The 17,640-nt window shown below is 43.7% G+C and overlaps 2 protein-coding genes across 2 annotated transcripts in view; both read right to left on the bottom strand.

Moving 5' to 3' along the window:
• Positions 1-435: 435 nt before the first annotated feature.
• LOC124277863 (DEAD-box ATP-dependent RNA helicase 42-like) lies at positions 436-2,777 on the bottom strand. Its single transcript, XM_046713579.1, has 4 exons — positions 2,680-2,777; positions 2,461-2,465; positions 1,613-2,124; positions 436-1,516 (listed from the first exon to the last, which is right to left on the bottom strand). Exons 1-4 carry the CDS (start codon positions 2,775-2,777, stop codon positions 608-610), a joined length of 1,524 nt encoding a protein of 507 aa, XP_046569535.1. The 3' UTR covers positions 436-607.
• A 110-nt stretch (positions 2,778-2,887) lies between these two features.
• LOC124277861 overlaps positions 2,888-17,640 on the bottom strand; it is a 68,873-nt gene continuing 54,120 nt past the window's right edge. Inside the window, exons 13-20 of the mRNA XM_046713575.1 lie at positions 17,244-17,367; positions 16,683-16,701; positions 15,161-15,189; positions 14,329-14,450; positions 12,594-12,714; positions 10,054-10,196; positions 8,891-9,011; positions 2,888-4,767 (exon numbers count right to left, since the gene is read on the bottom strand). Of these exons, the coding sequence (XP_046569531.1) occupies positions 2,890-4,767; positions 8,891-9,011; positions 10,054-10,196; positions 12,594-12,714; positions 14,329-14,450; positions 15,161-15,189; positions 16,683-16,701; positions 17,244-17,367 (2,557 nt within the window). The 3' untranslated portion in view covers positions 2,888-2,889. The remainder of the gene's footprint in view (positions 4,768-8,890; positions 9,012-10,053; positions 10,197-12,593; positions 12,715-14,328; positions 14,451-15,160; positions 15,190-16,682; positions 16,702-17,243; positions 17,368-17,640) is intronic.

The following is a 17,640-nucleotide window of genomic DNA, read 5'->3' as shown; positions in this document are numbered from 1 at the left end:
CTTTGGTTCTGTAAACTCACCAACAAAATGCCTCTTGTATAGCTTGTTCTTCTGGGTACATCAGCTCTTTTTCAAAGCTTGCTGCTTCATAATGATTATCAATAGAGTTTCCAATTCACACTGCATCCATGACCTGAAAGTCATCAAACTCACCAATCCCAACCGTCATTCTTGCTGATATCAGTATTTTTCTGCTGGGTAATGGCAAAAGGCATTCGCATCTTTCATAAGCATGTTCCTTCATAATGATTATCATCAATGTTTCCAGGGGCGGTGGGGTAGCCTAGTGGTTAAAGCGTTGACTCGTCACGCCGAAGACCCGGGTTCGATTCCCCACATGGGCACAATGTGTTAAGCCCATTTCTGGTGTCCCCCGCCGTGATATTGCTGGAATATTGCTAAAAGCGGCGTAAAACTAAACTCAGTCAGTCAATGTTTCCAATCCACACACCATCCATGACACCAAAGACACCATGTCAAATCACAGAGGCTACCATCTCAACTGACATCTCCCTTGCTGATATTGGCCCTGCTGAGCAATGGCTAAAGACATCTGCTTCGTGTGAAAACATATAACTTCATAATGATGATCAGCAGACCTTCAAATTCACACTTCATCCATGACAAAAAAGTCACCCATATCAACGTCATCCATGTCAAGTTCACAGATGCTATCATCTCCACTGGGAACTCCATCACTGATGTCATCCTGTTTCCGCTCAAATATATTCCCCTCTGTCTTTTCACTCTTCCTTTTCTTCTTGTTATTACTGCTCATCTGGTCCTTATTCTTTGTGTCAACGCCTTCTTTCTTCAAGTACTGACTCTTTGTCTTGGATCTGCTAGCCTTGTCTCTCAAGGATCGATTTCTCAAGTTTCTCTGGTAATCTCTGTCATCAATCTTTTTGCTATGCATCTTTTGAGATTTTGTGGTACCATCATCAACAAATTCCTTTTGATCTCTTTTCATTGAATCATCTTTTCTGACATGCTCAGTGTGTTTTGGAATCTCCCGACCTCTGTTTCTTTTTTCACCACGCCGTCTCACTGATTTATGTGCACTGGAACTTTTACTATATGCTCTGGATCTTCGTCCCTGACTTCCTCTTGTCACGGAGTTGTCTCTCTTGAAGCTGTCATGTTGATTTGGGAATCCTCTATATCTGTCTAATCTTCGACCCTCTCTGCCCAAGCTACTCCCTGCTCCTGGTAATATCCTGCCATCCTGATGAGCACTTTCAGACCAGGCTATGTTGAAAGCTCCTTCATGCTCATCATCATATTTCACCACCTCAACCACCCTCTCACTATGTATAAATCCTTCAATTTCTTCTTCAACAAAGAATTCATTCCCTTCATCAAAATATCCATCATCTTCAACAAAGACAGGCACTCTGTACATTTGATCTTCAAAACTTTGTTGCCTTCCATCCTCATCCCTCCTCATTCTCACACTGCTGTTCCTTGCACTACTAAAACTTGTTCTGTCATCATCTCTATACTCCAAATACTCCTCCTCAGTTTCTTCATCCATTCTCTCTTCTATTTCAGCATTACCTCCTTCACCCATCACAAAACCATCATCCATCACATGAACCCCATCTTCATCCACATAGGCCAGAGCATACTCTTCACTTTCATTCACATATTCATCCATGTACACATCCACATGTTCCTCTTTTTCCACATTCCAGTCTCTCCTGCCAGGAATTTCTTCTATTAACCAACCATGGGTATCTGTCAATTGCTGAAGGTCTTCACTTGACTGACCACGGCTCTCTGTCCTGTGTTGATGTTTATATCTTGATCGATCAGGGTTATCTGTCCTCTGCTGATGTTCCTTCCTTGACCGGTCACCATTACCTCTCCTTTGCGAAAGGTCTTCACTTGCCCAGCCACGGTTATCTGTCCTCTGCTGACGTTCCTTCCTTGACCGATCACCATTACCTCTCCTTTGCGAAAGGTCTTCACTTGCCCGGCCACGGTTATCTGTCCTCTGCTGACGTTCCTTCCTTGACCGATCACCATTACCTCTCCTTTGTGAAAGGTCTTCACTTGCCTGGCCACGGTTATCTGTCCTCTGCTGATGTTCCTTCCTTGATCGATCACTGTTATTTCTCCTTTGCGAAAGGTCTTCACTTGCCCGGCCACAGTTATCTGTCCTCTGCTGACGTTCCTTCCTTGATTGATCACTGTTATCTCTCCTCCCTTTCTTCAACCGTTCACCTTTATCTGTCCTTTGCTGAAAGGACTGACTACGGTCATCTGATTTTGCTGAAAAGCTTGCCTTTTTAATTTCTTCTTCAGTTTCACACTTCATCATCTTATTTTGTTCAAGCATTCTTCTAATGTCTCTTTTGACCCATGAAATACCCTGATGGACTAAGTCAGCATCCACATTGGCTCTCATAGACTGAGATTTTATCATGTAAGCGGACTTGTGAAACAACGAAGCTAAAGCCTTTCTGTGAGGCTGCCTTTGTTTACCCACTCCTTTTTTTAGATTGTCCTTTATTTGATGCAACTGACACAGCTGTTCTTTTTGTGTATCTGTTCGTACTTCTATAGGCTGCAACCACTTTCTTAGCAACAGTTTGTGCCCTTGCTTTCATATCCTTATGTGCTTGACTCAATGTTCCTTTAACTGCAGTACTTTTTCCACCACCTGTTTCCCCAGGGTCTTCATCATCATCACCTACTGCTACATCACCTTCTCCTTCATCTGCTTTAAGTCTCCTTCTTACTTTAATATTAGCATCCTCTAATCTTTCCATCATTATGTGACTCCAAAGTAGGAACCTTTGTATACTATCTGGATGTGTTCTATCAAATTTTGGAACAAATTTCACTTGGGTTTTGAAGCTACATTTTTTCTCAGAAGTGTTTTCTTCAAGAGATGACTTTTTTGGGATGTGCAATTTTCAATGTCTTTGTCCATTCTGGACTCAGAGCAAGAACTGACCCAGACTGGACTGATCTTCTCAATTCATCATTTGCTTTCTTTTCAGTTACCATCTCTGGTTCACTTTCGGATTCAGGGGACGTTTCCTGAGTTGTCATATTGCCCATGTCAAAATCTTTTAAATCCTGAGCATCACGTTCAGGGATGCTACTAGGATCTTCACTTGACATTACTACTGACTGAGAAGCAACAGGTGGTTGTTCCATTACAAACTCTGGTGGCTGAACACTTACAGACTGGGTGATTACTTGCCCAGTCTGTGGGAGTTGTAATGGGGCACCTGCTCGAGGAGAAGTTGGTGGGACTACTGAAGGAGCAACTGATGCAACAACTTGGGTGTGTGGGGAAGCCACAACAGAAGCTTGCTGTGATTGTGCTCTTACTTGGGGCTGAAAAGGCACTTGAGAATAGCTTACAGGAGGAACTATGAATGACTGAGTACTCACTGCAGGCCTTGAAGCCACCACTGGTTGCCGAGTTGATGTATTTGAAAACAAAGAGACAGGGGGCCGAGGATATGAATATGACTGACTTCCAACATAAAGCTGATGGGGAGGGAGAGGGACAGGTGGAGGGCGAGGTGGAGGTGGCACAGGTTTGGGAACAGATGCTGTAGAGGGGTAGAAGGGTGTTACTTGCCCATGAAAAGGCACTGCTTGTTGAGTGGGCACCTGGGATGCTAGAAGTTGTGGATCAGACCTTGGAGTAGGCTGCTGTGATGGCAATATTGGCAACTGAGGCCTCTGCACATTCTGGCTAGACAGCAATGGTGCACTTAATGAAGATGTAGGCATTGTCTGCATAGGCCTGTTTCCAGCACTTCTTGAACCAATATCTGAAATTGTTGGTATGTCTGTCTCGGATCTTGGTAATATTTGTCTTTGAAATTCATCATAAGCCCTTTCAAGCGGACTACTTCCAAAATGTAAGTTTTCAGACCCTTCAGAGTTATCCTCAACAGCTTCTGGTTCTTCTTCAGTCCTCATCTCTGTGTTTTGATGCTTATTCTTGATATGAAGCAGAAGAAAGTCTTTCTTCATGAACGATTTGGGGCATTTGGGGCATCTCAGGTAATGGAATCCTGATAAATGATCTTCAGCATCTTTCTTTTGTGGAGGCTTGGTCACTTTCATGCAGGTTTCCCTGGTCACACTGCCAGGCATGACAAAGTGAATGTTGTCTCTCTCCTCTTGTCTAGCACCAAGCAGGAATGTTGACATTTCACTTCTGTCCTCAATCCCATGAAAAAAATCCAGGTGTTCACGAAAATCATCTGCATCTACACATTCCATGCTACAGAATGAACAGATGAGATAAAGAACCTTTGCTTCATGAATCTTTGTCCAGTGATGGTCAAACTGCTCTGATTTGCCTTTAAATAAACACCCAGAGACATTGCACTCGTATTCAGCTACTAATGGCATGTCTGGAATGCTGTCTACTTGTGTCAAACGTGACATCAAAGGATCTTGAGTGGATTGCCTTCTTGGCTGATATACTTCAGGTAACCTTTGTGGTTGTGCATCTTTAACGAACCTTCGTGGCTGTGTATGTTCAAGCAACCTTTGTGGTTGTGCATCTTTAAGTAACCTTTGTGGTTGTGCATCTTCAAGCAACCTTCGTGGTTGTGCATCTTCAACCAACCTTCGTGGCTGTGCATCTTCAAGCAACCTTCGTGGCTCTCTAGCTTCTGGTGGATCATAACCTTGATTCAGTGATTTGATAGATTCAGGCAATCTTTGTTGTTGAACAGTTTCTTGGGGTCTTTGTTCCCTCCAAGATGGAAAGGTTTCAGATGGCAGGTTCTGAAGGAACAAAATTGAAGTGTATGAAGCTACATTTTGCTCATAGAAAGTTAGTGGATCCTATCACCATAAAACGTGGTCACAGTCATGTAGATGCATTTCAAAGTGGCAAATAAAATCTTTAAACTGTGAAGAACAACATTTATGGATTGACAATGTGTATTTTTCAGAACATGCGGTATGAATTGAAAAACTGATGAAAAATTGTATGAAACTGTGAAGCAGATACTTACAAAACTCTGCACATCAGGTTTTTGGTTCATACCTTACGGACCGAAAAAATATACACTGTCAATCCTAATAAGTAAATCTGACAACGAAAACATATGGTATTTATGATTGTTTAATCAAAGACTATTTTCATCAAAGCAGACAAAAACAAGATGATATACATTCAAAGTGATGAAAACAAGAAGACACAGTTGAAAAATATGCTTTTTAGAAATGTTCCCCAGCCAAGAGAATAAAAAGTGAGCAAGCTTGCACAAATCTTGGTTCCACACTTCTTGCCTTAGGCCATGTAGGGTGGTATGGACAATCTTGAATGTGCATGTATATCACATAAACATCCTGTGGATGATATGGGAAAGCAGAAAGGGAATTCCGTGGAGTGTTTATGGGATTCCCCAACATTTCGTAACGTTGAGAGTAATACCGCTTTTAATGGGCATGGCTTAATGTTTCACATGCACTGGGTTCTCTTAAGTGCTATATATATATATATATATATATATATATATATATAGGAAGAAGTTTCTGAAATAATCACACGACATGGATCTTCTCCAGCATGTTTCACTTTTTTCTTCAGGGAGAAGTCTATATATATATATGTTACAATACTAACAGTAACAAATCTTCAAACAATCAAAACCAATAATGTCCCTCTAAGAAATTGCCTTCGTTTTTCTCTCACAAAGCAACAGTGTGATGTCTCTCCAAGATGCTGTCTCTCCCTTCTCTCACAAGGAAAGGGTGATGTCTCTCTCTTCTCTCTTAAGGCCAGTGTGATGTCTCCCTAAAATGCTGCCTCTCTCTTCTCTCACAAGGTCAGTGTGATGTCTCTACAAGATGCTGCCTCTCTCTTCTCTCACCAGGTCAGTGTGATGCCTCTCATAGATGCTGCCTCTCTTTTCTTTCACAAGGTCAGTGTGATGTCTCCCTAAGATGCTGCCTCTCTCTTCTCTCGCAAGGTCAGTGTGATGTCCCTCATAGATGCTGCCTCTCTTTTCTTTCACAAGGTCAGTGTGATGTCTCCCCAAGATGCTGCCTCTCTTTTCTTTCACAAGGTCAGTGTGATGTCTCCCCAAGATGCTGCCTCTCTCTTCTCTCACAAGGTCAGTGTGATGTATCTCCAAGATGCTGCCTCTCTATTCTCTCACAAGGAAAGTGTGATGTCTCTCCAAAATGCTGCCCCTCTTTCTCTCACAAGGGCAATGTGATGTATGTCCAAAATGCTGCCTCTCTCTTCTCTCACAAGGTCAGTTAGTGTCCCTCATAGATGCTGCCTCTCTTTTCTATCACAAGGTCAGTGTGATGTCTCCCCAAGATGCTGCCTCTCTCTTCTCTCACAAGGGCAGTGTGATGTATCTCCAAGATGCTGCCTCTCTCTTCTCTCACAAGGGCAGTGTGATGTCTCCCCAAGATGCTGCCTCTCTCTTCTCTCACAAGGGCAGTGTGATGTATCTCCAAAATGCTGCCTCTCTCTTCTCTTACAAGGGCAGTGTGATGTATCTCCAAAATGCTGCCTCTCACTTCTCTCACAAGGGCAGTGTGGTGTCTCTCCAACATGCTGTCTCTCTATTCTCTCACAAGGAACGTGTGATGTCTCTCCAAGAAGCTGCATCACTCTTCTCTCACAACGGCACTGTGGTGTCTCTCCAAGATGCTGCCTCTCTTTTCTCTCACAAGGGCAGTGTCATGTCTCCCCAAGATGCTGCCTCTCTCTTCTCTCACAAGGAAAGTGTCATGTCTCTCCAAGATGCTGCCTCTCTCTTCTTTCACAAGGGCAGTGTGGTGTCTCTCCAACATGCTGTCTCTCTATTCTCGCACAAGGAACGTGTGATGTCTCTCCAAGAAGCTGCATCACTCTTCTCTCACAACACAACAGTGTGATGTCTCTCCAAGATGCTGCCTCTCTTTTCTCTCACAAGGGCAGTGTGATGTCTCTCCAAGATGCTGCCTCTCTTTTCTCTCACAAGGGCAGTGTGATGTCTCTCCAAGATGCTGCCTCTCTTTTCTCTCACAAGGGCAGTGTGATGTATCTCCAAGATGCTGCCTCTCTTTTCTCTCACAAGGGCAGTGTCATGTCTCCCCAAGATGCTGCCTCTCTCTTCTCTCACAAGGAAAGTGTCATGTCTCTCCAAGATGCTGCCTCTCTCTTCTTTCACAAGGGCAGTGTCATGTCTCTCCAAGATGCTGCTTCTCTCTTCTCTCACAAGGAAAGTGTCATGTCTCTCCAAGATGCTGCCTCTTTCTTCTTTCACAAGGGCAGTGTCATGTCTCTCCAAGATGCTGCCTCGCTTCTGACAGGAGGCTTGGTGTAGAGGACTGTGGTCCCTGCATTACGTATCCTGACAGGAGGCTTGGTGTAGAGGACTGTGGTGCCTGCATCACATATCCTAACAGGAGGCTTGGTGTAGAGGACTGTGGTCCCTGCATCACATATCCTGACAGGAGGCTTGGTGTAGAGGACTGTGGTGCCTGCATCACATATCCTAACAGGAGGCTTGGTGTAGAGGACCGTGGTCCCTGCATCACATATCCTGACAGGTGGCTTGGTGTAGAGGACTGTGGTATCTGCATCACATATCCTGACAGGAGGCTTGGTGTAGAGGACTGTGGTACCTGCATCACATATCCTGACAGGAGGCTTGGTGTAGAGGACTGTGGTGCCTGCATCACATATCCTGACAGGAGGCTTGGTGTAGAGGACTGTGGTCCCTGCATCACATATCCTGACAGGAGGCTTGGTGTAGAGGACTGTGGTACCTGCATCACATAACCTGACAGGAGGCTTGGTGTACAGGACTGTGGTCCCTGCATCACATAACCTGACAGGAGGCTTGGTGTACAGGACAGTGGTACCTGCATCACATATCCTGACAGGAGGCTTGGTGTACAGGACTGTGGTACCTGCATCACATAACCTGACAGGAGGCTTGGTGTAGAGGACTGTGGTACCTGCATCACATATCCTGACAGGAGGCTTGGAGTAGAGTACTGTGGTCCCTGCATCACATAACCTGACAGGAGGCTTGGTGTAGAGGACTGTGGTCCCTGCATCACATATCCAGACAGGAGGCTTGGAGTAGAGTACTGTGGTCCCTGCATCACATAACCTGACAGGAGGATTGGTGTAGAGGACTGTGGTCCCTGCATCACACATCCTGACAGGAGGATTGGTGTAGAGGACTGTGGTACCTGCATCACACATCCTGACAGGAGGCTTGGTGTAGAGGACTGTGGTACCTGCGTCACATATCCTTACAGGAGGCTTTGGAAAGCATCTTTGGTCACCATATTACATTTCTTTCAAACAGGCTGTGTTCACATACCCTCATTTTAGGCTTGGTAGAGGGCCAAGTTTAATTAGATCACATACCTCCATATCACATACCCTCATTGTAGGCTTGGTGTAGGGAATAAAGTTCCCCATATCATATATCCCCATATGTTCCTTAAATGAACAGGCTCGGCATTGGGGACAATGTTTACTAGGTCACATACTCTCATAAGAGACTAATCTCAAGAGGTTTGGTGTAGGGACAATGTTCACCACATGACACACCTTCATGTGTTCCTTTCCTTATGAGGCTTGGCGGATGGGGCAACGTTCACCAGATCACATACCCTGATTGGAGGCTTGGTGTTATGGGACAACCTTCACCAGATCACATACCCTGACTGGAGGCTTGGTGTATGGGACAACCATCACCAGATCACATACCCTGATTGGAGGCTTGGTGTATGGGACAACCATCACCAGATCACATACCCTGATTGGCGGCTTGGTGTATGGGACAACATTTACCAGATCACATAGCTCCATACGTGCCTTACCTTAAGAGGCTTGGTGTAGGGACAATATTCACAAGATCACATACCCCTATACATTCCTTACCTCATGATGCCTGGCGTAGGTGACTTTGATCTCCTTATCATCAATAACATGTGGCTTGTTTGATACTGCTTTCTCTGCATCACCAAGTTTTTCAAATATCACAAATGCACAGCCAGTTGGTCTGAAAAACAAGTGTAGAAGTGAGCACAGCTCACATACCCCCGCTTCCCACTTTGGGACATGGAAATGACTGATATTGATATATATAATGTGACAAGGATCAGCAGCTCACAACGCTTTCTCCTTGACTCTACTAAACTTCATATACATGTTAGATAATTGTTTTGCCACGTACTGCTTACAGTAATAATTTATGGAAACATTACTTTTTTGTGTTTTCCGTGGAAACCTGACATACAATTGAACTTGTTGCACACAATGAAGTGGACGTAGATGAAGACTGCTATTTTTTAGCACATGGCATATCTGTGGGTCATGATTAACTTGTGTATTAAGTTTGGTGAACCTAGAATGTATAGTTTCGATGATATGCTGTGGCCAGGTAACCATCAAACACATTTTGCACTAAGTCATGTTTCCATGGAAACAACAACAAAACAAATTCTGATATTTTTTTAAAATAACAAAAGGCACATCAATGGGTCATGATTAACATGTGTGTGAAGTTTGGTGAACCTAGCATGTAAACTTTAAGAGATATGCTCCGGACAAAGTTTCGGGATGGATGGACGGACAGACGGACGGACAGAATGAACGCTATATACCCCCGTTACTTTGTAGCGGGGGTATAAATAGTGAGAGCATAAATGTTTTAAGCTTTTGGACCAGTCTAGTGATTAATATTATGAACAATGATGACCACTTTTGCCTACAATCAGCCAGAACCCTACCATCACTTGGCCATGTGCAGATCAGGTTGCAAGGAAACAATTCTAACATGGAATATTATTGCAATACTCAGCAATATTCCAGCTATATGACAGCAGTTAGTAAACATCCAAAATGGGATGTGACAATCCTTGCACCATCAGCATCAACCTACACAGATGAGGTTTAAGCTGGCACGCATCATCCAAGTAAGTGAGCATGACCATGTGAGTCGCCTCTTTACAGACTATACCATCGACCATGACAAGATCACAATTAATACAATCTGGGACTTAACCCAGCAGATACTGGCAGGTGTAAGGGACACAACTAACCTCAATGTCGCATCCTTCACCAGCTCAAACTCCTCGACTCTTCCCAATCTGGAGAAGTAGCACATCAGCGTGTAACTGTGTGTGTGTGCTGCCAACCCTGATATTCTCAGCTTCCTACTGGGAGGCTCAGCCTTGTGGGGAACCTAGATGTGAAAGAGTGAATTGATGGAAATAATTACATTACATCTTTCACATCCATGAATGTCATATCTTAAATATGAGATCTTGAAAACATGTGAGTATATATACAGTGGATCAAGGATCATCAAAAGGAAGAATCCAGAATAAAGCGACAATCACATCCTGGCAATGGAGCTCTGCAAAACTGGGTTGACTATATCCTGGTCAAAAGGGAGTATGGTTTCGATGCTGCTTTTAGCAATAATATGGCTATATCATGGAGGAGGAAACAACAAATGGGCTTCAGACATATTATTCATGCGGGGAATTGAACCAAGGTCATTAGCATGATGGGTGAACACTTTAACCACAAAGCTACTCACAACCCCATATAGAAATATGAACTTTCCCTTGTCTGTGTTACTGAATACAAACTTTTTCTCATCTACTGTCAACACTAAATATTGAGTGCACAAGAAAGGAGACATGAAAGAAAAGATTAGGTGACTCACAGGATAGATGAGTCTAGCAAATCTTGCAGTTGACAATCAGATTTTGTAAGACAGGAGACATAAATCTACACAACTGTCTTAACAATCAGATCCTGGTAGACAGGGGACATAACTCTACACAACTGACTTGACAATCAGATCCTGGTAGTCAGGGAACATAACTCTACATAACTGACTTGACAATCAGATCCTGGTAGACAGGGAACATAACTCTACACAACTGACTTGACAATCAGATCCTGGTAGACAGGGGACATAACACTACACAGCTGACTTGACAATCAGATCCCGGTAGACAGGGGACGTAACTCTACACAACTGACTTGACAATCAGATCCTGGTAGACAGGGGACATAACTCTACACAACTGAGTTGACAATCAGATCCTGGTAGACAGGGAACATAACTCTACACAACTGACTTGACAATCAGATCCTGGTAGACAGGGGACATAACTCTACACAACTGACTTGACAATCAGATCCTGGTAGTCAGGGAACATAACTCTACACAACTGACTTGACAGTCAGATCCTGGTAGACAGGGGACACAACTCTACACAACTGACTTGACAATCAGATCCTGGTAGACAGGGGACATAAGTCTACACAACAGACTTGACAATCAGATCCTGGTAGTCAGGGGACATAACTCTACACAACAGACTTGACAATCTGATCCTGGTAGACAGGGAACATAACTCTACACAACTGACTTGACAATCAGATCCTGGTAGTCAGGGGACATAACTCTACACAACTGACTTGACATTCAGATCGTGGTAGTCAGTGGACATAACTCTACACAACTGACTTGACAATCAGATCCTGGTAGACAGGGAACATAACTCTACACAACTGACTTGACAATTAGATCCTGGTAGACAGGGAACATAACTCTACACAACTGACGTGACAATCAGATCCTGGAAGACAGGGGACAGAACTCTACACAACTGCCTTGACAATCAGATCCTGGTAGACAGGGGACATAACTCTACATAACTGCCTTGACAATCAGATCGTGGTAGACAGGGAACATAACTCTACACAACTGACTTGACAATCAGATCCTGGTAGTCAGTAGACATAACTCTACATAACTGCCTTGACAATCAGATCCTGGTAGACAGGGAACATAACTCTACACAACTGACTTGACAATCAGATCCTGGTAGTCAGGGGGCAGAACTCTACACAACTGACTTGACAATCAGATCCTGGTAGACAGGGAACATAACTCTACACAACTGACTTGACAATCAGATCGTGGTAGACAGGGAACATAACTCTACACAACTGACTTGACAATCAGATCCTGGTAGACAGGGGACATAACTCTACACAACTGACTTGACAATCAGATCCTGGTAGACTGGGGACATAACTCTACACAGCTGACGTGACAATCAGATCCCGGTAGACAGGGGACGTAACTCTACACAACTGACTTGACAATCAGATCCTGGTAGTCAGGGGACATAACTCTACACAACTGACTTGACAATTAGATCCTGGTAGACAGGGGACATAACTCTACACAAATGACTTGACAATCAGATCCTGGTAGACAGGGGACATAACTCTACACAACTGACTTGGCAATCAGAGTGAGTGAGTTATTATTTAACGTCACATCGGCAATATTGCATCCATATCGTGACCCTGACAATCAGATCCTGGTAGTCAGGGAATATAACTCTACACAACTGAGATTGACATCCAATGATTGAGGGAAACAGTACCAGTGCCTTGAGCATGTATTAGTTGTGTGGATATGCACGCTATATAAATATCCTAAAATAATAATAATGATAATAAATAATAATAACTTGACAATCAGATCCTGGTAGTCAGAGGACATTACTCTACACAACTTTATCACTGAGCCAAGATCACATTTACTTACCCAGCCAGTCAAGTCAGTCCAACGCAGACACAGTTTCCTCTGATTCAGAAAGTGATCGTCACGAAAGCAACATGCAGCATCAACTTCTTTCACGTAGGCTAAAAGGGCAATCTGCTCATCTCTGGAAAGGAAGACAAGTGAGTGAGTGAGTTTTGGTTTTACGCCGCTTTTAGCAATATTCCAGCAACATCACGGCGGGGGACACCAGAAATGGGCTTCACACAATGTACCCATGTGGGGATTCGAACCTGGGTCTTCGGCGTGACGAGCCAACGCTTTAACCACTAGGCTACCCCACCGTCCCAGGAAGACAAGTAACTGTGACAAAACAAAGAATACAGGCTTATTAGGGGGTGCATGTTCCCGTTACAGACAAGGAATACAGCGAACCTAACCTCCTCATGGCACTTGATAATTCAGTGATCATGAACATCAATCTAAGCACTTAGGATCGTCAACAGTCATTCACTCTCACTAGTCGCCTCCTATGGGTCGCCTCCTAAGTGATGAGGCTCAGTGATTGAAAGCTATTACAGATATTTGTGCTATTGATCTCTTCTCCTCATATCCAGTACAATCTATACAAGTGATGAGGCTCAATGATGGAAAGCTATTACAGATATTTGTGCTATTGTTCTCTTCTCCTCATATCCAGTACAATCTATACAAGTGATGAGGCTCAATGATTGAAAGCTATTACAAATATTTGTGCTATTAATCTCTTCTCCTCATATTCAGTACAATCTATACAAGTGATGAGGTTCAATCATTGTCCCCTCTTAAAGACATTTGTGCTTGAAATCTGTTCTCGTCACATCCAGTACAATCTATACAAAACATGGGGCTCAATCTATCTACTCCTGGTTCATTTTACACAAGAGTAACTTTTTCACGCTTTTTAAAATGTGATCAAAATCAATTTTATTCAGAAACAGCATTTCACTGTGGTCCCTAATCTATATATCTTGACATTTGTTTGACAGCTGATTTTTCACTTGACCAATATACCTTTCTTTCCCTGCTGCTTTCAAAACTGATGTCATTTACATTGATATGGATGAATATGTGTAAGGTCATTGAGCCAAATTGCCTGGGGATGTCATGGCAAATGGTCGTAATGGTAGTAACCAAACACAACACAGAAACAGTGTCTGCCTGAAGGTCGAGTCTCCATGATAATGTCAGGTCACATGATGAGAACTATGCTTATTACCTCCTGGTGAGTGAGTGAGTTTTATGACGCACTCAGCAATATTCCAGCTATATGGTGGTTGTCTGTAAATAATCGACTCTGGACCAGACAATCCAGTGATCAACAGCATGAGCATCGATCTAGTCGCCTCTTACAAAAGGCATGGGTTACTGAAGATCAATTCTAATACGGATCTTCACAGGTCATTAACTCCTGGAAATTTCCAGAATACAAGTATGTTTTAAAATTTTGTTACAAATATTACCTTTAGGATTTTTGCCTTCCAGATTCAAGTTTTAACATGCTATATAAATAATATAGCTGTATAAATTTTTACTGTATATCACCTTTAACAAAGAGGGCGGTGGTGTTGTCTAGTGATGACAGCCTTCACTTGTCATGTCGAAAACATGGGTTCAATTCCCCACATGGGTACAATGTTTAAAGCCCATTTCTGGTGTCCCTGACACTGCTGGAAAATTGCTAAATCTGGCATAAAACTCACTCACTGACTCCTCTAACATAGCCAACAACTGCACTTACAAGCCAGCCGGTTTGACCGCACAGCTAGCCAGGCTTCCATACTTCTTGAAGTACTCGTATAGCTCCTCCTTTGTTGTATTGACATTCACATTGGACACAGAAAGATAACAATTCTGTACTTTCTGCAACAACAAAATGTCATGTATACAAAACATTATGCCACATTTTAAAATTTCCCGGAATATTGGTGAAATGTAAAGAAAACAGTAAAACAGTCCTGAAAGAACTTGATGAAGTCACTCAGAGTACTATTTATTGAAGCGGTTGGTTTTAAACTGAGACTTGAAAGTGTCAGTGGTTGGTGAACTCTTCATGGCGGGAGGGGGCAGATTGTTCCAAAGTATGGGGGCTGATGCACTGAAAGCCTTTTCACCAAAGGGTTTCAGTTTAGTACTTGCGACTGACTGACTGAGTTTGGTTTTACGCCGCTTTCAGCAATATTCCAGCAACATCACGGCGGGGGACACCAGAAATGGGCTTCACATATTGTGCCCATGTGGGGATTCGAACCCGGGTCTTCGGCGTGACGAGCCAACACTTTAACCATTAGGCCACCCCACCACCCCTTTAGTACTTGGAACAGACAGGAGATGTTGGTGGTCTGCCTGGAGGTTTCTGGGGGCCTTGTGATCTAAGATGAGTTTACTGAGATACGCTGGAGCTAGGTCATGCTGACATCTATAGGCAAGACACAATATTTTGAAGTGGTTCCTTGCCTCTATGGGCAACCAGTCTTTCAAAGCTGGGTAACAATTCCTAGGAGATTATATATACAGTGGAAGAACAGATGTTTATTTGGCCTGAACATGTAAAGAGAGCATTGAGAACATACCTGTCCAACAGCTGACATTATCTTTGGATCTGAAACAAACAATAAGACCTACATCATATTTGATATTTTATGAAATCATATAACACATCCATATGTCTGCCATGTCCCCTTGGCTCTGTATCACCATGACCTGCAACCCAGACACAGCAGCTCTCTGTATTACCATGGTCTGCAAGCCAGGGACACAGAAGCTCTCTGTATTACCATGGTCTGCAAGCCAGGGACACAGGAGCTCACTGTATTACCATGGTCTGCAAGCCAGACACAGCAGCTCTCTGTATTACCATGACCTGCAAGCCAGACACAGCAACTCTCTGTATTACCATGGCCTACATGCCAAACACAGGAGCTCTCTGTATCACCATGACCTGCAAGCCAGGAACACAGGAGCTCCCTGTATCACCATGGCCTGCAAGCCAGACACAGCAGCTCTCTGTATTACCATGACCTGCAAGCCAGACACAGCAACTCTCTGTATTACAATGACCTGCAAGCCAGACACAGCAACTCTCTGTATTACCATGGTCTACAAGCCAGGAACACAGGAGCTCTCTGTATCACCATGACCTGCAAGCCAGACACAGCAACTCTCTGTATTACCATGGTCTACAAGCCAGGAACACAGGAGCTCTCTGTATCACCATGACCTGCAAGCCAGACACAGCAACTCTCTGTGTTACCATGACCTGCAAGCCAGACACAGCAACTCTCTGTATCACCATGGTCTGCAAGCCAGGAACACATGAGCTCTCTGTATTACCATGACCTGCAAGCCAGACACAGCAGCTCTCTGTATCACCATGGTCTGCAAGCCAGGAACACAGGAGCTCTCTGTATCACCATGGTCTGCAAGCCAGGAACACAGGAGCTCACTGTATTTCCATGGTCTGCAAGCCAGGAACACAGCAGTTCTCTGTATTACCATGGCCTGCAAGCCAGGAACACATCAGCTCTCTGTATCACCTGCAAGCCAAACACACAGGAGCTCTCTGTATTGCCACATCCTGCAAGCCAGACACACAGGAGTTCTCCTTATCACCATGCAAGACACAGGAGCTCTCTGTATCACCATGACCTGCATGCCAAACACAGGAGCTCTCTGTATCACCATGGCCTGCAAGCCAAACACAGGAGCTCTCTGTATCACCATGGCCTGCAAGCCAAACACAGGAGCTCTCTGTATCACCATGGCCTGCATGCCAGACACAGGAGCTCTCTGTATTACAATGGCCTGTAAGCCAGACACACATGAGCTCTCTGTATCACAATGGCCTGCAAGCCAGACACAGGAGCTCTCTGTATCACCATGACCTACAAGCCAGACACAGGAGCTCTCTGTATCACCATGGCCTGCAAGCTAAACACACGTGAGTTTTCTGCATGAACCATCAGTGTTTAGCCTGTAGTATGAAAAACAAGAAACACATGTTGGTGCTTTAAAAACTATATAGAGGGTTTCTAATGTATTTAATGTCATATCAATGGCAATCCAAATATTCGAGATATAGAGCAAATAACCTACCTTTGGAAGCTTCCAGCAACTGAAAATAAAAAACAGATGATGTGTCATTAGAAGACAAAGATATTAGAACAAAAAAAAAGCTGAACCCACAACTGAAATAACTTGAAAGAGGCACCTCAGCACTGCAAACAAACCTTTGCGACTGCGACTGCTATCTTTGTTGACAAAGATGTAACGGCGGCTTAGCTGATTGGCTACTGTGAGAATGCGGAGCCAGCAAAGGGAGGTAATACAATTATGGGACCAAGGCATGGATGCATCCAGGGTATAGTGGAGAGTGATCGTAATGTATACCCAGGAGATTATCGAGGATGCAACCAAACATGCTGGTCATAAAAGACATTTAACAGGATCAGTTGGTCAGGGTCGCTGATTTGGCCGATACATGTCATCATTGATCGGTTGTGTAGAATATCGTAGATGGATGCTCATGATGTTGATCACTGGATTGTCTGGTCCAGACTCAGTCATTTGCAGACTGCTGCCATATAGCTGAAATATTGCTGACTGTTGCATAAAACAACAAACAAACAAAACCATAAAGAGGCTTCATGTACTCACTTGTGTGTTCGTCTTCTCTGCCACACTTACAAAAATCTTCTTGTGTTTCAGTGTGTGTGGCATTATCATTGCTTTCAGAGCATCTTCTAGTTCTTGGTAGCAAACAAAGCCGTAGCGACTGTTGCTGTAACAAGAGTTAGCTGGGTTTTACACTGCTTTGAACAGAGTTTCTGAATCAAGGACTGAAAGGCAGAATATAACATGTCTACAGATCAAGGCTTAGCTGATAATTATAAGGGAAGTAACTATAGGTAAGATTAGTAGGGGGAAAAATTATATTGTAGCCTGGTTGTGATATTAATGATAATCAGAGACAGGCACCCATGAAGAGAACACAACTCACAACAAGTCAATACAGCTCAGGTGTTCGGGTGTGGTGTTTTTCTGAAGCTGGAAA

The sequence above is a fragment of the Haliotis rubra genome, unplaced genomic scaffold (assembly GCF_003918875.1).
Source record: "Haliotis rubra isolate DU_JTF1 unplaced genomic scaffold, ASM391887v1 Scf229, whole genome shotgun sequence".
Classification (NCBI taxonomy): domain Eukaryota; kingdom Metazoa; phylum Mollusca; class Gastropoda; order Lepetellida; family Haliotidae; genus Haliotis; species Haliotis rubra.
This window is presented reverse-complemented; position numbering and strand designations above follow the sequence as displayed.